General features: G+C 49.3%; 3 protein-coding genes across 3 annotated transcripts; all 3 read right to left on the bottom strand.

Annotated features, from left to right (window-relative positions):
• Positions 1-179: 179 nt before the first annotated feature.
• LOC128307074 (alanine--glyoxylate aminotransferase 2-like) lies at positions 180-5,650 on the bottom strand. The gene is made up of 7 exons (XM_053044791.1): positions 5,402-5,650; positions 3,473-3,591; positions 2,390-2,624; positions 2,224-2,317; positions 1,956-2,158; positions 1,660-1,879; positions 180-1,587 (listed from the first exon to the last, which is right to left on the bottom strand). Exons 1-7 carry the CDS (start codon positions 5,461-5,463, stop codon positions 1,051-1,053), a joined length of 1,470 nt encoding a protein of 489 aa, XP_052900751.1. The 5' UTR covers positions 5,464-5,650; the 3' UTR covers positions 180-1,050.
• A 7,500-nt stretch (positions 5,651-13,150) lies between these two features.
• On the bottom strand, positions 13,151-15,547 carry LOC128306484 (hormone receptor 4-like). Its single transcript, XM_053044015.1, has 3 exons — positions 14,474-15,547; positions 13,886-14,350; positions 13,151-13,471 (listed from the first exon to the last, which is right to left on the bottom strand). The coding sequence occupies exons 1-3, from the start codon at positions 15,545-15,547 to the stop codon at positions 13,151-13,153; spliced, it is 1,860 nt and encodes a 619-aa protein (XP_052899975.1).
• Positions 15,458-23,654, bottom strand: LOC128307429 (zinc finger SWIM domain-containing protein 8 homolog). Its single transcript, XM_053045267.1, has 6 exons — positions 23,408-23,654; positions 23,069-23,365; positions 22,578-22,984; positions 16,570-22,496; positions 15,725-15,874; positions 15,458-15,641 (listed from the first exon to the last, which is right to left on the bottom strand). The coding sequence occupies exons 1-6, from the start codon at positions 23,619-23,621 to the stop codon at positions 15,581-15,583; spliced, it is 7,056 nt and encodes a 2,351-aa protein (XP_052901227.1). The 5' UTR covers positions 23,622-23,654; the 3' UTR covers positions 15,458-15,580.

The following is a 23,654-nucleotide window of genomic DNA, read 5'->3' as shown; positions in this document are numbered from 1 at the left end:
ACACAATCGCACGTACGTAGATTGGCTTCAAAAAGATCCTTCTCAGCCCTTGGTTATGTACAAGGCATTGACATGTTTTGCAAATGTGTGAGAGGTGAGAGATTTTCTTTTCTTTTTAAAGTTCATAATCGACCTGCCGAATCATAACGAGAATGTAAAAAAAAAGGGTGAAAGTAATTTATGTAATATCTTAGTTTGAGCTAACATATTCTTCTGTTGTGTTTTTTTGTTGTTCTGAAAATAAAATACCTGCGCTTACTGTTGATAGTTGGGCGAAGCACAGCGTGCGTAGTGTGGTGTAAATCCCTTCTGTCGAGGGAATGTTTTGTGAAGAAAAAGACATTGTAAAGAAATATACATATATCGACACATTATATCATTTTTTGAAGATTTTTTCCTTGTACAACACCAAAAGATCATTCATATCATGATCATCATGGCATCTTGATAGGAGATCTCACTTGCATTGTCTCTATGTATCTCACCATTATAAAACCGAAGGTGTGGTAGTCGATAGTGCCAGTAACGTGGCTTACCCATATAACAAGCGTAAAACTAGCAACTCTATGCCATACAATGGAGTGAAATGATAATCGAACAAATTACAGTAATTACAATGGAAAATATATATAATGTTATTCTTTTTTTCATTGCAGAGTACAGAGCTCTTTCCTTTACTGAACATATTACACACAAAGCAGCAGCTAAATGCTATCCTGAGCCAGGGATAATCCCTACTCTCTTTTTCTCTCCCTCCCTAAACTAGCTCGTGGCGCGACACTTAAGTGAAAATTAAAAGTGTGTTCTTAATGAAATGACAAAAAAGATCTGAAAAATAGTCAACAAACATTCCACATTTCGTTGTAAATGATGGTACAATAATGCTTATTTTTAAAACAAATAAGTGTTTCTAGTTCATGCCAGAGGGGGGTTTCAAACGAGATATGCTAAACTAATCTATAACGTTGTTTGTGCATTTCGCCTCGAGCATAAGCCAGACGAAATGATTGATAAACAAATGGATAAGCTGTGATAAGTTTCTGCATCTGCCTAGCTAGACTTGATGAGTGTGGAGGTGTCGTGCTGGCCACGGGTGATCGGACTGGGTTGAAGGATGCCACCGGTTGCTAGTGGATGTGTTACACGCACCGGCGTCGTTGAGACACCCTCTGGGGCAGCATTCACCACCGGCTGCTGTTGCTGCAGATAGGTAAGACACTCGCGGAACCCGCACAGAAACTCGTCCGCATTCGCCGCCGTGAACACCATCGGGGGCTTCAGTTTGACGACATTGTCATCCGGACCGTCGCTGCTGACCAGTATCCGGTGTACGGTTTTCATTCGCTCGACAACGGCTTTAGCGGCACGCGTTGCCGGCACACGGCGCTGCCGGTCGGCCACCAGCTCAATGCCCACGAACAGCCCGGTGCCGCGTACATCACCCACCAGCTGATGCTCGTACGCCAGTGCTTTGCACTGTTCGAGCAGATAGCGCCCCACGCGCAGTGCGTTCTCCTGCAGATGCTCCTCATCGATGACGCGCATAACCGCATTTGCAATGGCACACGACACTGGATTCCCGCCGTACTGTAAATAAAAGATGGAAAGCAAAGCGCGTATAACGACTTGCTGCCTTGCCAGCGTATGTATTGCACGCACCGTATTGAAGTAGCAAACACCGGTGGAGGCGAAGCTTTCCGCTATTTCTGGCGTGGTCACGACTGCACCAACCGGATGTCCGTTGCCCATCGGTTTTGCAACCGTCACAATGTCTGGGATGATGCCGTGCGGCTCAAACGCCCAATAGTGCGTACCAATGCGACCGAATCCAACTTGTACCTCGTCAGCGATCGTTACACCTCCCGCCTTTCTTACCGCGCTGTGTGATTGAGCAAACAATCATTATTCTTCGATCACTCGTAGGTTCGTATGCAAACGTATTAAGTGGCACTTACTCGTAAACCTTCTGAAAGTATCCAGTCGGTGGAATAATTTGTCCACCGCAGCTCTGTAGACTTTCCGCAATGAAGGCGGCTACCCCGGTAGAGCTACGCTCGACAATGCGTTCTACCTCGTCCGCGTACAGTTGACCCAGGTCGGTTCCCTCCGGGAAGTCACAGTCCCGATACTTGCCCCGGTAGACATCAGGGCACGGTGCCTGGAAATATTGGAAAGTACATTAAATACCCATGCGCATCTGCGGACCACTGTTCGAATAGTTACCACGTGAACATAGTCTGGTTTCGGGTCACCGCCCGGTTGATTGAATTTGTACGGCGAAATGTCCATAACGGCCGAAACGTGACCATGGTAGGCACTGTAGAGCAGTTAGCGCAAAGATACACTCGATGAGATGATGAAGATGACGGCATGGCAAAGGCGTACTTACTGGTCGAGCGTAATCACCTCGTGGCGTCTGGTATGCTGACGAGCCAGCCGCAATGCAAGATCGTTCGCTTCCGAGCCGGAATTGACGAAGTAGCAGACGGAAAGATTGCCGGGCATCTTTTCGGCGAGCGTTTGGGCACACTTGACCAGCTCATCATGCAGGAAGCGATTGTTGGTGGAGAGTGTACCGAGCTGGCGTGTTCCGGCCTCGACCACCTTCGGGTGACAGTGTCCAACTGTGGGTGGAAATTGAGGGAAAGGAGTGCTCATCACCACACTGCACAAACACGTGCAAATGTCCACAAATGTCGGTCGGGCACAATGTTTTAGATGCTCTAAACATTGTGTTGAGTTGAGTTCAGTTTCAGGAAGAACCATTCAAAATTATCATCTCCAAATGTCAGGTAGCTAAACTGACAGTTGCATTATTTCCATCGAGGCATCGGATAGAAATTGAAAAGCTTTCAACAGTCCAGCTGAAAGCAGGCTGAGTAGCTGTAAGGGCCGGCCTGCACTGGGTGTGTGATTTACAAATAAGCCATCACATGTTGGGCCCGGTTTGCTGCTCATGTCCCGCTTTCCGTTTCGACACATCCGATAACCTCCATAACGGGCGCCCAGGTGCCGACCGGTCTGACCGATAAGGATGCTTTACTGCCCCGCATCACCAGTTGACGTCAAACCAGTGTGTGAGCAAGAAGGGCCGACGGATGCCCTCGTTGCCTCTGTTTACTTATGGATCTTGATAAGTTCGAACCGTCCTCGTCGAACGTTCCGAGGATGGGGGGGAAGAGGGCGGACCCCGGGGATGTCTAAATGGGATGTGTATGGTAGGGTGAGAACTCACGCGATTAGCTGCCCGCATCATGGGCAGCACGTGAACAAACCGTGAGCGCGTGTGTTTGAGTGTGTCGTTGCCCGCACCCATTACCCGGACCGTGCGTCCGCCACCCGGGGTAAGACTAATCAGGCCCCACACATTGAGCGACTCCCCTCGTGATCGCCCGTGTTCACATCGTTTCGCATGTGTCATCGTAGAGTTGCTGCTTCTTAGCCGGGAACCGGTCCAACACGTTCCACTCACCGTGCGCGACGTTGTTGATGCAGTCGAGGTATCGTGCACCCTGCTCGTCGTACATGTACTGACCCTGGCCGCGCACTATCTTCAACGGGTCGGTCCGGTAGAACAGCTGACAGGATTTACTGTGCCGGGAGAAGAGAACCAAGCAGGACGATTTTATTAGTGTATGTTGGAATTGGTTCCTCGAACAGGGTAACGTTTTTGTTTAAGAGCTTCTTTTGGATTGTCAGAGGAGAGAATCTTCATAGATAACACACATCCTTGCCAAAGGAAACCCGCTCGTATGCAGGAACCACCACGGTCAGGGGAGTGCCCGATTCGCCTACGGACTAACAACTCCTCAAGCCTCAGAACCTCTGCCGGATGGCCCGTTAGGACATTTACGTGAGCGTTAACTTGCTTAAGAGCTTAAAGGAGAGTGGTTGTATTTCTGAATTTCTTCCTTAAATTTAACAAATAGAATCGTGCTACATGAATGAGAAGATTCATTCATATGCATCTTGAGGCGTCTTTCAAATCAGGAATTGATTCTCAAAAGGTTCATGAATTCTCAGGTCAGTAACAGATCAAGTCCTTTGAGGCTTTAAGCGAAGCGGCAGTTAGGGTCCTTAACTGATGTCTGCAAACACGGATGCGCACGTTGGAGGTCATGTATGATTCCTGAATCTTTGTGGATCCATGTTCCAGATTCATTCACTAAAAGAATAAAACATTTGTTGCTAACTACTGAAGTACTTGATGTCCAACAGGTATTCCGTGGGTCCTGTTGATTGTGTATGGTTGTGTATGGCGCCTTGTATGGTTATTGCTGGTGATTATTTCATAACAGCATGCTGGATCGAAGGACTTTTTATGTTGTTGATGTTTGGATGATCTGATAGATGAGTCGTTCACGGTGGATCATGCAACTCTATGTCTATTTTACAGGTAGATGCCATAGAACAGTGTGCATCCAGTGAAAGGATCATGAGGTACAGCTGTTGATATTGAGATGAGGGGTGTTTCGACTTGCTCAAAGATCTCAGTGTTAGACAACCAACCTTACAAGAGGTCAAGGTATTCTCACTATCTTTAAATCTTCAAGAGTGATGATGTGCTTTTTTATCACCAACAGGATTAGCAAGTGCATGTTTACATGTTTACCCGGGGTATCGCTGTCTATTCATGAAGATGGCGCGTGCCATCCAACCCGTCGACGACAAAACCTTCCGCGGTTTGACGTGAGAAGGGAGCAAACACGTTTCGAGTGCAAAACAATATAATCATCTCACATTCAGCATCATTCAAACAACAACAACCGCGGGGTTTGTGCTAAAATGATAATCTCCTTTTACCACCCGCGTAATCCGGATGATGTTATTTCGCAACTGAGCGGTGGAAACAAACAAATAAATTACGGAAATCGCACGTTGAATTGTGTCGCAGCTACTCTTTACCCCCCACCCCACTGGGACGACATTATCAGACCCTTTTGTGAAGTGGGGTGGGTGGAATAAAAATAATTTTCGTCGATAGCAAGGTTTGTGAGGGACCCCCCTCTTCCCCCAATCCGGATTGTTTGTCCTTTCAATTGTTCGCTTCCTCATCGTCCCTGGCTTTGACCGTGAATTGGGGATTCGCGACGGTAGAAAACCCTGTATCAATCTCATATTTTTGGCTAAAGGTGCACTCCCACACGGAACACCCACCAAAAGTCTAAAATACCACCTGCAGAACATCTGAAAGTGTTGATGATCGTCGACATTGGGGACACGCTCTTGCCTACCGTGCGCTCTAGCACGTGTGTGATTTGTATTTTGGCTCACGACAGGGTTTCCCGTGCAATTTTGGCAAGGGGATCGATTTTTGACGGCTGGCACGGCACGCGCGACCTTTCTTTTCCTCCCAGGGTCACCGGGTCATTTACAAATGTGCCGGGTATTGTGTTCTTACCCAATGTGTTTGTTCCGTAGTTTGATTGTGTCCGCTTTGGGCATCGATTCAGACGCGTCCATTTTGTGTTGGCGGTTTGGGTTTATTAAGTTGGTTCGGTGCGTAGCTTGCTGGCCCGGCCAAAAACGTTGCCACAATACTGGTAGAACGCACTCGGATTACACGCTGGTTACAAACTCACGCACTGGAGATCCACGCCAAACGGAAACTCCCGTGGCGACGTACACACACACACCAGACGGTGCAACAGTCAGCACCAAACAAAAAAAACGGGCAACCTGGTGCGCGCGTGAGAGCGGGACGCGAGAGTATGCGGGAGAGTATGACACTGCTCACAGCCGAACACCGAGCGGCGGATGATAACGTCAAACTGAGGCGTCGCAGCCACCGTGCAGCACTATTTGTACTCGCCAAATTGCTCTCGCACCGATCCGGCAACCGACCTCGGACCGTTCGGGTTTGCGCCCGCATGACAATCTTGCCGCATTGCGTTCCGCCGCGCGTCTCCTAAATGCTGACATAAAAAAAACTTTATCTTGTGCGCTTTCGCTTCTGCTCCTGCCGGACGCTATCTCGCTCTCTCTCTCTATCTCTCTCTCGCTCTTGGTCTTCCGCGTGCCATCGCGGTGTTGAGTTTGGCCCCCTTGCCATAATAAAAAAAAAACAGAAGGAACCTTATTACGGCCGGTTTCATAGGCCTTGCCCACTTATAGGGCTGGGTTTGCCTAACACCCCTCTCCTTTGCCTCCCCGATCCTCACCCATCCTTCCTCTTCACCTTTATCACCAGCCAATTACCCGCGCAGTGCACTCCAGGGTGGCTACTAGTGTCAACAGGCCAGGACTTACTATGCAACTGTCGCTGTGGCCTAGTCTCGCCAACGGCCGCTGTTTGTCTGTACAATCCTTCTTTGCTGTAGCAGGCAAAGGGTGATCAGGACAGTGATGGGAAGGGAGAACAGGGAATGATTGACAGACGGGGCCCGGTAGTGGATCACGGTGGCTTTAGCAGATACCGGCGCGCTCTTGATTATTTGCTTGCTTATCAACATCTATTTTAATGTGTTGTTATTGTGTTTATTTGACCAGGCAGATGCCCCCGTTACCGTCGCTGGTTCACTCCTCCGCTAAGGCGAATCGGTCAATGTGCTGTAACCGAGACGCGCAAACTGTACTGGACGGGTACATGAAGAAGAGGTTTTTGGGCAGTAATTCTATATCATTTTTTCGTTGTTTGATGCGTTAATCTGATTCAGATTCATGAAGCTAGATGACTCTTTGAGTGAATGAGTGAATGGCTCTGAATCCTAAATTCGGAATATTAATTAATTTTCAAGGATTTTATGTTTCACGCATTCTAAGAATCTTATCACATACCTCATGCCCAGGTAGCATTTGACTCCAGGAGACTTTAAGAGCTATGAGAGTTCTTCATTTATTGAGGACTTACAACTGTATCATTGAGTATTTATGAATATTTTGAGAGTTTTTTAGAAGTACCTTTAATCAATAATGGAATCAGTTGAAGCAACATTTACAAACTGAAGTTTCATCCAAACTCTCGATCGAGTGGTGTGAAATTTTAAAACATTTTCTTCATCGGCATCTGTTCGGGTATATAATCTAGGGTCATATGGACGGTCTCCTCAATAGGCAAATACGCGAGACAAAATACATAATTAATAACACAGCTAGTGTGATCTGGTGTAGCGCTTGCTTTTTTTTTGCGAATCATAGATCAAGAGGCAATGACACAACATTGATTATGTTGTGAAACAAAAAGTGAAATAATCAAACAGGCTTGATAATGCAAGCGCTAATGTACGTCAGCAACCTGTCTGACCCCGCTGTACCAACAGAGCGAAACGGGTCACAGCCCGAATCAGACATAGCATTCTTTTTTTTTGGGGGGCTGTTTTGGCGATTTTTTTTCAACAATGTGTTGATTTGTTACCGGGTGTAAAACGCCACTATCATTTACACTCCACCTTGAAGAACGTCGCGCGTCGTCCGCACTTGGACGTGTGGCCCCCGCTGGGTCCCGTGCACGCCGTGCAGACAAGTTATGCGTGTGGCTTTGCACATTTACATCGCGCACCGTTGGGTTCAATTTTTCAATCAACATTCATAAGTCGTGAGATAAATAGGGCATACTGCCCAGCGCACCTCCCCTGCTTCCCTCACGCGTCTTCCCATAAACCGATTGCGATAAATAAAGGCAAGGCGAACAGGTAAATATTTTTGCTTCGCCTTCTCCCCCGCATGACGGTGCAAATCGTCACGACTGCTGCACAGAGCTAATCTGCTGCATCCACATGTGCTCAGCAAACGCATGCAACCGCGTGGGGCTCGGCAAATTGCGGCTTATGGATGTTAGTTTTGCAATCTTGCTGTTCTCACATGCATTCACCGGCATTCATTTCTCTTCAAGGCGCATATATGACCGGTTCTTTGTTTCGTACACGTGCATCCATTCGAAAGCCATTTGACGAAAGCAGATAAAGAGCACTATTCTGTGAAATATAAGTCTTAGATATGTTTCCACCAGAATGGCCGGGTAAGCAAGTGAGAGATGTTTGAGTAACGTTGGCCAATCTCTCCAAGGTTTTTCTGCTTCCAAATGCATGATCATCCACATTCCAGTTGACAAGGCCAACTCATCAAGCCAGTTTCCAGTACTTCTTTTAGGTGTTGTTTCGAAGACGACTTATCTCTCTTAACGAAGCGTCGCCTAATGAAATAATGATCAGGTTAAAGGAAATTGCCAAGAATACTTCACCTGCACTTTCGTCCGTTGTTTGGTATCCATTCGATCACTTGTTTCCGCATGCCTTGTCACTAGAAATGCGATGCCGGGCGGTTGTATGTCATGGTCATGGCGTCAGCGTACTTCGGGACCCGGTGAGTCCTTATCTCTTCCGAAAGAATTCAGTAACTTCCGGGTGATGTGATGGATATGCAATTTCACGTTCCGAGTTACCTTCTTCTTCTTGCCCCACTCATGCTCGGTACAGGGCAATCGTTTCCTTTTGAAGCCTTGGTTCTCGGACATCTCTGGTGGCATGTGAATTGTACCATAGAGTAAGCACAACAATGAACATAACGAAACAGCACAGAAGAAGTTAGCACAACGGTACGGCACATCCGGCAAACCTTGGAATTGCAGACCACACATCAGCAAATTCCCGTAGGAGCTCCACTTCCATGAGCGCGCTTCCGGCAAACACGGCGACGACGACGATGTTCCCCTAAAGAGCAGAGAGAAACGTGACATGAGCTACATTCCAGCTTACATTCTACCTTACCCACAACTTCCTAGCGAACCTTAGACTAGTGTTATCTACCCCAAGATCAAGAGCTCAACTGATCAAAGTGAGCAATTGAATGGAAGCGCTAGGGTTTCGTCTCATTTCCGGCAGATGGACAGAAATAATACTTACTACAAGGAAGAAGATAACACTTACTAGTATTTGATATAGCTATTCCTATTACGAATCTTATCAAGCGGTAGCAGATCAACTGCTGTTACATATTTTTTATTATAGACTATAAGTGGCGAGAAAATTTAAGCTTTTGTTGAAGAATTTTTGGCGAGTTAAGATTGTCCAACGAACTCTAGTAGTCAAAGGCCAAAGCGGAGTGAATCTTACATTGAATATCTAACCAAAGTGTTGGGATCCTTCTGGGTAGAGGGTGTAGTGCCCCACTTCTCCAAATGATGGGAAATTGGGGGAACTATCGGCAAAGGGTTGAGGAATTCTTGTTGCACAGTTGACGATTCGGACCAACAAAAAAAGTAACTTAAACTCCACCAAAACACCACCTATTCAGTTAGAGACTTCATATTGTTTTGTAATTTCGTTTGCTTTTTATTTTTACCTTTCTTTACGCCTTTGTTTTGCTTCACATAAGACACATTTCAAATCCACTTTCAACCGGGATACATATGCACGTGGTACGCACATTACATCCGAGAAGAAACAGATGGTAGTGAAGAGAGGTAGAGAAAGAAACGTTTTATGCGCCCTTTTATTTTTCTTCTTCTTCATCTTATTGTTGGTTTCAGTATCCCTCACGATATTTCCGAAACCAACTCAACGACACTAACGGATAATACTAATCGAACGCAATCAACTCTTCGCTCCTCCACGGTGGGGAGGGAAGGTAGGGAGGGAGGAGGGGGATATTTTATTTTGCAACGGCATTCTGTTCAGACTCCCTATTCGGTAAGATATTCATGTATTGCAACACGCCCGCCGCACTACGCATACACAGCTAGGTGCAGTGTAAGATGTGGGTCGTGTATTTGAAGGATCGTAGTGTGGGAGGATAGTGAACGGGAGGGAGAGGGGATTTGATGTATAATTATATCGGTAATATATATTTCTCTTACGACCTATCTGTTATTTTTTATTCTCTCTGTGCGCATTAAAATATATGTTTCCTTCTCCCTTTATACCAACGCTCCTATGCTCGGGCTTGATAAAAGCAAATAAAGGGCGGATGGGAAAATGGGGCGGAGGAGGAGGAAATAAGGGATAGTGAGGCGCACGAGCAGTAAGATTAAAACTAAAAGAAAAACATACAAGAACACATCCGCACACTCACACACACGCGCACACACATACGATACACTAGCTTAAAGGCTTATCTCGTTTGGATTGCTCTTATTGCTTTGAAGGTGCAACAATTGTACCAACGTGGATGCAAGGACCCTCTCTAAAGGACAACCTACCTAGTGACCAGCGAGCACACATACAACCTCTTCCACCCATTCCCAACCCCTCCCCCCACCTACACGAAACACACGCATACACACACAGTTTAAAAGCAAACACAAACAATGTTCGAACAAATAAGGAAAATGTGCTTCTCGTGATATACACTGGCTTGCTTGTTCGTTTCTCCGTGTGTTACTGCCGTGTTTAGCCACCATCGTACTTTCTTTCCTTCGGATCCGTGTTATTATCACATTCACCACCACGTGCGTCGCCTTACCCGAGTGTGTGTATGGTTTTATGCATTTTTTGTATTTTTTGTTTGTTTTGTTTTCCGTTCGTTTGTATTACTTTTCGTCATTTTTATGTCGCGTTCAATGTTTTAAAAAGACACTTTTATTCTTACTCGTTTTTCTTACCCTCTCTCTCTCTCTCTCCCTCTTGCTCGACTCCTCTATCGTGTGTTATTACTATTTGCGTCGACGTTTTGTAGTGTTTTTCCCCATATATTATATCTCTTCCTTCTAATTGCGCCCGGAATTTCTGTTTTTTTCCTACTATTTTTTTTCCTTGAGGAGAAAAGCGATTTAGAAGAGAAGGGAGGCTTGGTTGTAAGATTACACCTCATTTTACTTTTTTTTTTGCTTTATGCGTTCGTGGCGTGTTCGATGGTGTGCCCCTTAACTACTTCTATTTTACCATTCTTCATTGCTTTTATCTCATTACGAAAATACATTCCATCTTTTTCTGCGAAGGAAGTGGAAGGGAAGAAAAGGAATATTGGATGGCCCGCAATGTAAGGAAGATAGGAGACTTAAAGGATTACCATTACGAATTATGCACACGGGATCCCTTCCTTCTGCAACACTTGCAGAACGCGCTTGCCCAGTAGTGTTTGTGTATACGAGAAACTGTGCGTATCTGTATGCCTGTGTATGTGTGGTTTGCGCCTTGTTCGCGATCGTTCGAGTCTTCCGTGCTGCGTTCATTAATTAATCAAAATGAGATCTATACAATGTTCCGGGTGTGTACTTGCAAAGGCACACACACACACACACACGCGCGGTGCCTGCTTCACCTAAATCCTTCGATAATATTAAATCTTTCGCTCTCAAATACTTTAAAAACTGCCCTCTGCCCCTCTCGTGTCTTCCCCCCCGCTTTGCTAATTTTCTTTCCTCTCGCACACGCATACTCACATACACTCATCACCAACACCAGTTGATGATGGGGGTATTGGGGGGTGGCGGAGGGCTTTCTCTATTGTAACTCGGAGGTTTTTTTTGCTTTTTCCATAATCTTTTATAGTGATTTAAGATTAGTTGTTTTAGGTGTATTACTTTACTTAATTTCGTAGCACTCAAAATGCTTGCCCTTTAATAGAGTTCCATTTTCTCGTTTGATTCCTTCTGTTCGGTTTTTCGTTTCGATTCTATTTTTCTGTTGTGTGTGTGTGAATTTGTTGTATTCGGTAACATTTTCAATTAGTCCCGGTAAACTGAAAACTGTTCGAATTGTAGACGCTTCCCGTGTATTGCGCTATATAGCATTTATATTTACTATTATTTGTTTAAACGTTTCTTACTATGTTCTTAGTAATATGCCAGTTTGTCACGCATTCATCAATTGCTGGTGCTATTCCGGGTCTTTTCGGAGCGTTAACTTTTATTTGCGTTAACGTGCTTTTGTCTTTTCACTTTTGTTAAATATCATCTCGTAGATTTAGGGGCGAAAAGAGATGCGACACCTCTTTGAAATGTTCTTGCTGTCCTGTTTGTTCCAACCATCGGATCGCATTCAGATGATCCGTACACACAGCACTCATGCAGTATCCGTGCGGAAACAAAACTTGATCCAACCCCATGCGCAACATACAAGTTAGACGTTCCGAAAGCGATTAAATTTGGCTAAAATAGAGAATTAAAGACTTTTTTGGCTTTAGAAACGCAAGACGCTCAACAGTGTTTGACGACTTGTAATGGCTTTCAATTCCGCTCACGGGGCTAGCTGAACTCATCAGCAAACGCAAATTGGCCGGCAGTATGGTATAGCTACAGAGACCTGCAGATCAAACGTAAAGCTGCGTTCGCTTACGGTTATTATTTTTTTTACTTTACAACTAATTCAATGTAAGCGATCAAACTACACCAGAAATAAAGTTGCTCGTACGATAGAGCATGAAGATTGAGAAGAATGTTTTTGTTTTTGTAAAAAAAAATCGTATGTGACAAAATTTTTATCTCTAAATCGAATATAGATGCAAACATGAGCCTTTTGTTGTACAGCTTAATGATAACCACTGCCGGTCACGTTCTTTTACTTTTTTTGCAAAACATACATCGGTCACAATGTATGCTGCATTAAATCCGTTTCCTAACGCACACCGAAGGAGAACTCTCTCACTCACTTAGTCGATCGGGGGAGGAGCCAATTGAAGCCTTTTTTTTGTTGTTGCAACACTTAAAAATAAGTGGAACGCATTTTTCCATGTTTTTTTTCTGTTTTTGTTGCAATGGTACATTCATAAAGTTCTTACTAAGGTATAAAAGATATTAAAAAGAAAAAAAAACAAGAAAATATATAACTACAGTACAGTTTTATACAGAGATGGTAAAAAGGATGTTTAAATCACCAAAAAAAAAAGCAAAACTGCTTGTACAAAATAAACGCATCCCAAGACAGAATGTGGCACATTTGATTCATAACTGGTTTCGATTTTCACAATACAATTCGATTGATCCGAAGCTGTAACGCCGCTTTTGTGGTTGTTTTGCTCTCTCATATTTGCCAATATGGGTGGAGAGCAAGCATTGATATATAGGTGAAAAGGATCGCTTTGAAGATATTCGAAACACACATGCTTTAACTCTTTCCTTTCCGGAGATCGTCTGTGGCAACACATTTAACCAACCTAAGCTTTACAGAATCTATCGCCACACTATCGCGTTGGCCTTTCGTGGTGCACCACGAACTTGCTTAAGCATAGAGTTTGACGATAGCTTTCTTTTGTTTTTAACTGAAGTTACATCCCTTCACTTGGCACCGGGTCGCGCACTGATAGCGGCCGGTACTGAGGCAGCAGCAGCTGCTGCCGCACCATATCCAGCTGCCATCGCAGCGGCCGCCGCAGCGATTGGGTTCGGATGTTGCGCCTCCTGCAACTGCACACAGTTTACGGTCATGTTCGAGAAGTCGACCACTATTGGCGTCGAAATGACATGATGGTTGACGTTCAGATTGATGCTTTGCTGCTGTGGGTGTGTGGCAGCCGCAGGCGCATTTACCGCCACCGTAGCCACCGTTGTCGGGGCAGCCGAGAGTGGTTGCGGTTGCTGCTGCTGGCCAGACTGGGCCTGCGTATGCGACGGTACCGCGTGGTGAGTCGGATGATGATGATGATGATATTGCTGTTGTTGTTGATGATGCTGTTGTTGTTGCTGTTGCTGCTGCTGTTGCTGCTGTTGCTGTTGCAGCATATGGTGATGATGATGCTGGTGCTGATGCTGATGCTGGTGCTGGTGCTGATGCTGGTGCTGATGTTGATGCTGATGCTGGTGCTGATGCTGATGTTGATGCTGATGGTGATGTTGCTGCAGCTGATGGAACTGGAAAATTTGCTGCTGATGTTGCTGCGGGTTGTGTTGCGGCTGTGTCGTCATTTGCGTTAGCGGAAGCGGTGGACACGGTGGTAGCTGCTTATGCATATGATGCAGATGCGGCATATGGTGTTGTGATGGTGGAGCAGCAGGCGTTGGTTGCGGCTGTGCCGGGTGATGCAAGGCGGGCAACATCGAACCCTGCATTGTGCCGGTACCGGTTGGAGCAGGAATCGGCAGTGGTAACTGTGCAGCACCGGTAGTGTGTGGCGGCCCCGGTTGTTGCTGTTGACGTTGTTGCAGAAACTGCTGTTGCCGGTGTTGTTGCATCGGACCGGTAGTTAAACCATAACCATTACCGACTGGTAGCGGGACTACGGAATGTTGTTGTTGCTGCTGTTGCTGCTGTTGTTGTTGTGCATGCGAAAACAGATGGGCGTGTGTGTGGTGATGAGCATGTGTATGATTAGCACCTAAACCGGCCGTAGGCATTGTCGCTGGTGCAGTAGACAGTTGGCTAAGCGCCTGTGAAGTGACGGCAACTGTGGGTGTTTGCTGATAATGTTGTTGCTGCTGCTGCTGCGTTAGCATTGCCACTGTGGCTGCTGCGGCAACTGCTGCCGATTGCTGCTGATGCTGTTGGTTGTGCCCAGCAGTATTGTGATGGTAAATGTGCGGTTTTGGTGGTATTTGTTTCTGTTGCGGCTTTTGTTGCTGTTTGGGTTGATGTTGTTTCTGTTGCTTTTGCTGTTGCTTAACCGCTGCCTGCTGCTGCTGTTTCAATCGTTCCGTATTGGACTTTTCTGCACATTGTTCTGCCAGTTGTTTCACCGCCCGTTGCGATTGTTGGGATTCCTGCGGTGGATGCCGCGGTAGATCCGTAGGTTGCTTCGATGGACGTGGTTGTGGTGCTGGTGGATAGTAGACAACATTTGTGCCAGACTCTTCACCACCGGGTACGGCGATATTTTTATTATTACTTGCAACATTCACTACCATCGTGCTGCTTGCTCCATTCACAATCACAGGACCTACTACCACGTTGGACGTTTGCATATGAGTCGATACTTCCGCTGGCGCAATATTATGAACTGATGATGCGATCCGTTGCTGAGTGGTGTCGTTCTGAGTACCACTGTCAATCTTACCACCAGCCGCCAGAATCGTTCGATTCGCGCTTGTAGCACCAGTGCCTGCTCCACTGGTTGCTTTACGCGAACATGCCCCTGCATCGATTACGGGTGCTATTTTCCCGGTTGTCGCTGCACCGATTAAAGGTGGTTGGGAAACGTTCAACTTTACGTGGCGCATTTGCTGCTGTTGTTGCTTTGTCGTTTGTTGCACAGACACGGGCGGAATCATGCCTGCCGCAGCAGAAGTTGACGTTTTCGAACCCATCGACACAGCCACTACCAGCGGGTTAACGGGTTCCAACGTTGTGTTGGCTGTAGTTGGTATGGATCGTAGCGAACCGGCGGCCGTTACTGCACCACTCACCACTAGATTGGAACTAGACTTACCCGGTGGTGGTAGCAGAGCATCCTGATTAGGCGGTACTAGCTGTAGCTCGTCATAAATGATACCAGGCGATGGTGAAACAATTTGTTGATTCGCACTGCTTACCAACGAACAGGACGAGGAGGTTGACGCTGGCGGTGACGAAGTCGCCACCGAAAGAGTAGCGTTTGCGTTCAGCGATCCCACCTCAGCAACGTGACCGTTGGTATGATTGATAGGTGTGGTTCCGTTTTTGCTAATACTATAACTTGGCTCATTGCTTATGCTGTTGGATGTCGCTGCCGATGCAGCCGTTGCTGCTGCCGCTAGCATCATATTCAGCTCCGATCCAATCGAATCGAGTCTATGTCATTTAGAGTTGAGTGCGGCATTTATTTGAGTCCATAATTCTTTCTTGCACGACTTGGACCTATGTTGCGTGTGATAGAATAAATGCGTTAGTACATATTGCTAATTGTTAAGGTATAATAGAAAAAAAAAACAAGGAAGTACCGTTTGATAGATTGCAACCAATCCTTAAACTGAGCATTACCCTCCGGGGTAATCTGGAACGCGTTACGCGCGGAAATAATAGTGCTGGTAAAGTCCTCATAGTCCGCCATCGTGAGATGATACAGCTTTTGATGAGTGCATTGGACATACCTAGCGGTGAAGAACAATATTTTCTTTTAGTAATCTTTTATTTCTGCACCCAACCTCAAATAATCACTCTCTGGTATCTCGTCGAAGATTTCATTTGGAACCGACCCGCACTCTGCGGTAGACGTCTGACGTCTGACGTCTGATATCAGCTAGTTTAAAATGGCTGACTGACTCACTGCGAGCATCGACTCCCGAAACATTACTAATACAGCTGAAATCGATTTATACCCGCCGCTTGATCTTAATTTATACGCATATATAGATACCTAACCCTAATATACATATACATACAAGGCGATAGAATAATTGACATTGCAAAATGGAGGAGATCAATAGGTATGGTTACACGATATAAATCTTTCACTGCAAATCTTGAAAATCACATACAGGAGCGATAAAAATAGATTCGATTCTGTTTCGTGTTCAACATGTTACCAATATGTTTATCTTTTTTTAGTTACTGAGATCACGCGAAGCGATTATCAAAAGATTACACGCAAATGATTTGTGTTGTCAACCTTTTCTGCTCAAAAATATTTGCCATCTCTGCTCGAAGACACCAAAACACATGCAAAAAAGATTTGCAGAGGGTGAAAAATCGAGCAGGAATTGCATATCGTGCGAACATACCTAATCGTTAATTCACTACCTGTAACTTTTAATATAACAATATAATAAAACAAAACAATACTTACATGTTCTGGCACTTGCTCATCAGTGGTGTAAGGGCAGACCGTAAATGATGCATCACGAGCGCGGGATTATTGCGTGAGAGATAGTGTGCGGATTCGAGGGCAACCTCGTGCAGTACGAACGGGCTGACGATCGAGTTGACAACGCACACGCAGAACTGATGCAGATACTGTGTGCCAAGTTTCTTCGAGATGCGCAGCAACCATTTAACATCTTCACCGTACGGTGGGTTGCGGGCGTACTTCGCCTGCGGCCGATCATCATGGACGCGCCGAGCGAGTGTCTCCAGTGCCAGCATGCCCGCATTGTACGAGGCAAGCAGATAGCGCAGTTGCGGCGTGTTGGAATGATGTGGATGGCGGGCACGCACCTGCCCGCTCGTGCTACCCGTACCGGACTGGGGCGGTAGTGGCTGTATCCCCGAACCGGACCCACCGCTCACGCCGGCCGGCCCGTAAGCTGCGGCGTACGGGGGCCCACCAACGCCAACGGCATGCTGTGGACGCATGTTACCTCCACCGGGTCCGACAACCGGCATACCAGCGGGGACTTGTTGCGTCGGTGTGGGACCTTGCGGTCCACCCGGTCCCATTGGACCACTGACACTGCCCGGCTGTTGACTCCCAGCTACGGCCGGTGCCAGCGGTGGTGCTAGCTGCGGTGGTCCCTGTGGGCCGCCTACCTGAACCGGTTGAACACCCGGGAGTTGTTGCTGATGCTGCATCGCCGCGGCAACAGCTGCCTGTGATCCGCCGTAGAATTGCTGCATGTTTTGTCCCATCTGACCCGGATTGGTTGGTGGTCCTTGCGGTTGCACTGGTACACCCGGAACCGCCTGATACTGTGGTGGCGTACCGTACGCCTGCGGTGGCACACCGTGCTGCTGCATCGACTGATAGGCGGCTACAGCGGCCGGATTTATCGCACCTAGCTGTTGCTGTGGTGGTTGCTGTTGCTGCCCATAGCCAACAGTGGGTGGCTGCGGTTGCTGCGGTTGCCCACCCTGACCGCCCGGTGGTGGAGGCGGAGGGTACTGGAACTGGAGCGGCGTTGCCATGTACATTTGGTGCACCGGATTCGTTGGGTGGGTGTACTGTATCGTGTTCTGATGATGATAGATCGCTCCATAGCCGTAACCACCGTAAGGCGTCATACCGATCGGTGCCAAGCCGGATACCGGTTGGTGTTGGTGTGGTGCGTAAGGTTGCTGTGGTGTCGCTGCACCACCTACGACGGGTGGTGGAATTCCTCCCGCTGGACCATTACCGGGCTGGGATGAAGCAGCCGCTATGGCTGCCCCAAGCACACTGCCATCGCCGTTCGATTCAACCAGATGCAGCAGACTGAGGACCACGTCTTGCTGTTCGTCGGGTTCCATTTCACCGCCCGGTGTGTTACGCAGATACAGTTCGTACCAGTAGCGCGACACCTGAAACAACACCTCCGGATACACGCCACCACCTTTCGCCGCCGTTTCGACCATAATGCAGGCACGTTCAAGCATCCGATCGCTTTGCTCCTTGCACTGCAAGATCGCACGCTGTATTTCGTTCGGGTTGAGGGCGGCCGCGTGCGGTAGCACCGAGAGGGCCAGCTCGGCCGCCGGGTTCACCATGTTGCTGTCCCATCCGCGGGATGAAGCACGGTCCGCCATACCGGCGGCTTCCGGTGGCGTCAGATGGCCCTCCCACGTGTCGATCAGGAACGAAATGGCCGGCGCCCCGATGTCCATCGCCTGGCCGATAACCCACGACACGTGCGAGGAGTACGTGCGGGACAACCAGTTCGGGCTGACGCAGTTGTGCAACCCGAGCGCATACAGCCCGAGCTGGAACGCACACATGTGCAGTCCGCGGTGCGGTCCCTGATGGTTCTGGGTGGTGGTCGCCTGCGTAAACAGCGATGTGGCCGATGTGCCACCCGCCTTCGTGAGCACATTCTTCGCCAGCTCGAACATAAAGTGGGCACTCGCCTCCGAGGGTTGGTTCGGGATGGACGGGTATGCCCGCTTGCCCTTGTACCGCGAATCTTTCGAACGAGTCGAGGTCACGGATGAGGTTGCACCGGCGGCCGTGACGGTTGCCGTTGACGAAGTAGATGGGCCACCGGCAGCACCAGTTGGATTGCTGCTGGTAGAGCTGCCGGCGGTAGCAGTCGTGGTGCTGCCACCAGCAGTGCCGGCCATCATTGTCGAAGCGGCATTGGTAGTGCTGATGGAGGTTGTTCCTCCACCGTTTGCGTTAGAAGTGGTTGGCACGCCGCCCAGGCTCAGTGCACCGATGCCTGCCTCCACCTCGGCGCTGGTGCTGCTCTGCGGTCGACTACTGTTCGCCAGCCCGAAGTCGGAGCCCTGAGACAAATGAGAAGTGGCCACGGACCCGGACGGTTGCGGTTGCAGTTCAGCACTTCCCGTGCTGCTGCTGCTTCGACCACCACCACCGTTCCCACCGTACGGTTGCAGGTGATGCGGGTGGTGGCTGTTGCTACCACCACCATTGTTACCGGCTTCGTACTCATCCAACCGCAGCTGTGACGTTTGGCTGCGTGTCGGTGGATTGTTCGAGTAGTACGACGGTAGCAGTGCAGTTTTGATCAGTACGTGAATCTCCCGATCGAGCAGCTTCTCCATGATGCGGCAGATCTTGCGCGGTTCGTCCTTGTAGTATGACAGCAGCGTAAGCGCAAGGTCGCCACGCTGTCGACGAGTGCCCTCGCACAGCAAAGGATGTTCCGCTTCCGACACGTTTGCCTTCAGTCCGAGTGCCGCGACCGCCGCTTCGAAGCCGAGATTTTCGTCGGTCGGATAGCGGTAGGCGCTGCTCATTATCTTCAGACGATTTTCGCGCCCAACCACCGACGGCATCACGAGCGCATCAAACAGGAAGCTGGCCAGCATTATCGGCAGCAGCGCTTCGCCCCGTGACTTCAGTGTGCCGTCGCGCAACTGTTCCGCTCGTTCGCGAATCGCCTTCAGCTCTTCGTTCCCGAGCGGGATGCGTTTCAGCAGCGAAAGGAGATCCGATTCCTGATTGGCAAGCTTCACCTCCAACGGTTTCGTACTTGCCGGCGGTCTAGACATTTCCAAACCGAACAGACACACGCGGAACGCCAGATGATAGTGTTCCGAATTCTCCGCCAGTACCGTACAGAGGAAGGCGCACTTGGACAGTGTGGCCGACGCGAGCACGCTCAGCTGATGTGAGATCGGGTTGACGTTGTGTTTTTTGCCCTTTTTCTTCGGTGGCGGTGGAAGATCAATCATTAGATTTGGCGGGTTGGCCAGCATCTCCGACGCTAGGCGAACGCCCAGCGTACACGCTTCACGCCCGTGGCCGTGCGCGTGTAACCCTTCCGCGCGTGCAAACAAAATGTCCCATGCGTCTTCCGTCGGTTTGATGTTGGAGAACATCTGCTGCTGTTGCTTCGACTCGGACGTACTACTACTGCCATGCGATTGTGACGTGCCTGCATGCGGCTGGTGCTGCTGTTGCTTCGACGCTTTCTGATGCTGTTGGCTGGCGGTGGCGTTTGCCTGCTGAGATGTTGATGGCTGCGGTTGTTGTGCACCTGCTGACATACCTTCAGCCGCGGTAGCGGACACCACGGACGATGACGATCCAACATGCTGCTCCGCACTGACCGCGTGGTCCGATGATACTTCACTCGACCCATGTCGTTTGGCACTAGTGTGTTTGGTGGTCGAGTGTTTGACGGGATCGGGATTCACTGTACCGGTCGACTCCACCATATTCAGCACCTCGTACAGTTTGATATTACCCGAAATTTCGTAGTTGTTCATATCGTTCAGAATGCTATTTTCGTTACTCGATTCGCTCGATTGCGATCCCGTTCCTTCGGCCGGCACTTTCTTCTTCTGCAGCAAGTCCGTCGTCGCTGAGCTAGACGACAGTGAGGTGGAGGAGGATGAAGAGCTGGAGGAAGAATTGCTAACGCTCAACAACGGTAGCGTTGGATCGGCAGCACCACCACCCGCACCGGACCCGCTGCTCATGTCACCAACGTTCGCGTTGCTAATCGGCAACGCATTTCCCTCCTCATCATTCTTTTTCGCCACATCGTGCGGTAACAGATAGTGCTGCAGTTTCTCATCGGCCCCCACTGCCAGATCGTCCTCATTTTCACAGAATCCTTCGCTGCTCACGCTGGAACGATTTCCACCAGCACCGACCGCATCACAGCGCACACCTACGTTACGACCACTAACACTGCCGGTGCGTGTCGCGTCCAGCTTTGCAATCGATGTAGATGTGCCCGGTAAAGCGGAGCTGTGACCCTTGCTGGATTCCCCTTCTGTCGCACCGACATCACTGGCACTTTGATTTAATCGATCCGGTACGCTATCGCTACTACTATTATTACTAGATGAACAGTACGTTAACCGGTCACGGTGTGCTCTGGTGCGATGGTGATGGTTCTTGTTACCTACGTCCCCCACGCCGGTACGTTTGCTGCTACCGGCACTGTTGTTTACGTTCTCATCCGTAGATGGATCGTAATCACCAGCACTACTGCCCAGAGCATGGCCGAAACTCGCCATTCTATCGGGGTCACCAGCATTTGCCACATTGTCGGTGTTGACCGCTGCTGCTGATACATTACTCGCTGCTGTTGTTGGTGCGACAGACGCTGGAACCATGCCGCTCGGGCCGGCGGCACCACCGTGCGGCTGCTGCTGCTCTACCGTACGTGAGCTGCTCGCTGCCACGGTCGTAATGTTACGGTAGCGATCCGTGCCGCTAACCATCATCCCGGTGCTGACATTCGAGCAGCCCGGCATAACGCTCCGCTGCGGAAGCGTCAGCGGATAATCGGCATGGTAACTGTAACGGTGGTAGTGATGCATTAGCTGAAACTGCTTCCCATTGCTTTGCGACATGGCCATCGGTGCGGTGGAGGTAACCTGCGACGGCACGGTTGTGTCGGTGCGCGCGTCACTGTTCTGCTTGAAGCACGTGAACGGGCAGTGATACATCGGGTTCGTGTCCTGTGTGTGCGTCACGCCCTCGATCGGATAGTCCTCCCAGTCGAGGTAGCACGCCTCGATGGCCGGCTTAAACCCAGCGAACAGCTCCGCATCGTTGCGCAGGTTCTGCTGTTGTTTGCTGCTGTGTGACGATGATGCGACCATATTCTTCGCCACCCGGTCCAGTATCTTCAGATGCCAGGTGGTAAACTGGGCGTGCAGCATGTCCCGCTCATCCGGCGCGAGGCCCGGATTGAGGGCGGCGAGCCGCCATAGCACAACTATCTCGTCGCACAGCGAAGCGCACGCATGCTGGGTCGCGTTCAGGTTGCTGTGGGTGTTTCCATGTTTGCCACCACCGCCGCCACCACCACCCCCACCATGCCCGTTCGAGCCGACCAGCAGCGCTAGCTTGATGTTGAACCACCACACCAGGATCTGATCGCACGCCATCACCTCTTCGGTAATGATCTCTAGCAGGCGCACGGCATTCCGATCGCACCGCCGGTACATCTCGCGCACGATCGACAGCAGATTCCACATGCCCTCCGGCTCACGGCCCCGCAACGGTCGCAGCAGTGAACTCCATTCCGCTGCCGCCGGTGGTGCCGAGTTGGTCAGGTAGTTGACATCGCTGAACACCATCGGCGTGGGCTGACAGAATTTGAACAAGATCTTCTTAATGTTATCGTGCAGCGTTTTCTCGTCCAGATACCAGTTGGTCTGATCGTTCATCGATGCACCGGCGGTCGGATCCGGTGCACCGTACACCGTGTTGATGGTGGTCGGTTGCGTACTCAGCAGTTCGTCCAGCAAGCGTTGCGCTATCGGCAGTATCTGTTGCGATTGCTCGCTGATCAGATATTGGGCGAACTTTTGCAGCTGTTCGCGCTGCAACCGAGACAGCGATTCCGACACCGGGGCGCGAAGGCTCACCTTGGTAGGCTAAAGAGAGGGAGAGAGAGAGAGGAATTAGGGTATGTAATCCATCAGTATATTCGGCCATTAGCGGACGTGTTTACTTACACAATGAATCCGGTACAGGCAAACGGCGACCACGTGCGAACACCAGTAGGTGGTGGGTAGACATGTGCAACTGCACGATGAAATTTTTCGTCGATCAAATGTAACCGCCACGTTGTACTGGTTGCGCGGTTGCGTTTGCACGACCGTTGCCGACAGATGGAAGCCGATCTGCAGCGGATCCTTGACGGCGCGATTTTTGAACAGCCCTTCGCCGCGATGAAACTCATCCGCGGAGCTGTTCGCTAGGCACGAGTACAGCCTTATATCCTCCTCGTTATCCGGGAAGCTCCAGAAGGCGATGCGCAGCATGATCGGTTCCGGCACTGGTGGATACATTTGTTCGACCAGTTCGAACGGGATGTAGAACGCGACGCAACGGGCAGCCAGCTCAGTCAGGGATGTTGGTTCTTGGCGCGGGGGGGAAAATAAAGGGGGAAAGAATGCGTCAGATTATTGCTAACGCAAAAAATAACAATCGCATCAACACTTACCACCCTCATTGAATCGACGTCCAGAACCACCACCGAACGAGTTGATCATCCCTGCCGGTTTCTTCCACCCCCGCCAGTTGTTGCACACGCTCTCCGGCTCGGAGCTCCAGCTGCACAGTGAGTCTTCTTCGAAACGGTCCGAGTCCTCGAAGCTGAACCGATCGATTTCTTCCGCATTCTGGTTGTTGTTCTGGTTCGCTACGTTGTTGCTGCTGTTGCCGGCGTTATTATTTTCCCGCGCACTATTATTCCCACCGGCCGCAGGCGGGTTGCTGTGATGGTGATTGTGATTATTTCCTCCTCCATTAGCACCGCCGGCCGGTCCGCCACCACCGCCACCGCCACCACCACCACCACCACCACCACCACTGTACTCTAACGGATTCCATTCGCCGATGCCTCCGTCGGGCTCATTATTGCTATTATTATTGCCATGGTTTTGCTGCTGTTGATGATGGTGCTGGTGAAGATGGTGCTGATTTACATGTTGCTGATTGCTATTGCCTGAGGTGGATGGATAGGAGACACCGGCGCCGCTCGTGTGACCGACCATACTGCCTGCTGCTGTCGCGCCGGACGGCGCTAC

The sequence above is a fragment of the Anopheles moucheti genome, chromosome X, assembly GCF_943734755.1.
Source record: "Anopheles moucheti chromosome X, idAnoMoucSN_F20_07, whole genome shotgun sequence".
NCBI classification, from domain to species: domain Eukaryota; kingdom Metazoa; phylum Arthropoda; class Insecta; order Diptera; family Culicidae; genus Anopheles; species Anopheles moucheti.
This window is presented reverse-complemented; position numbering and strand designations above follow the sequence as displayed.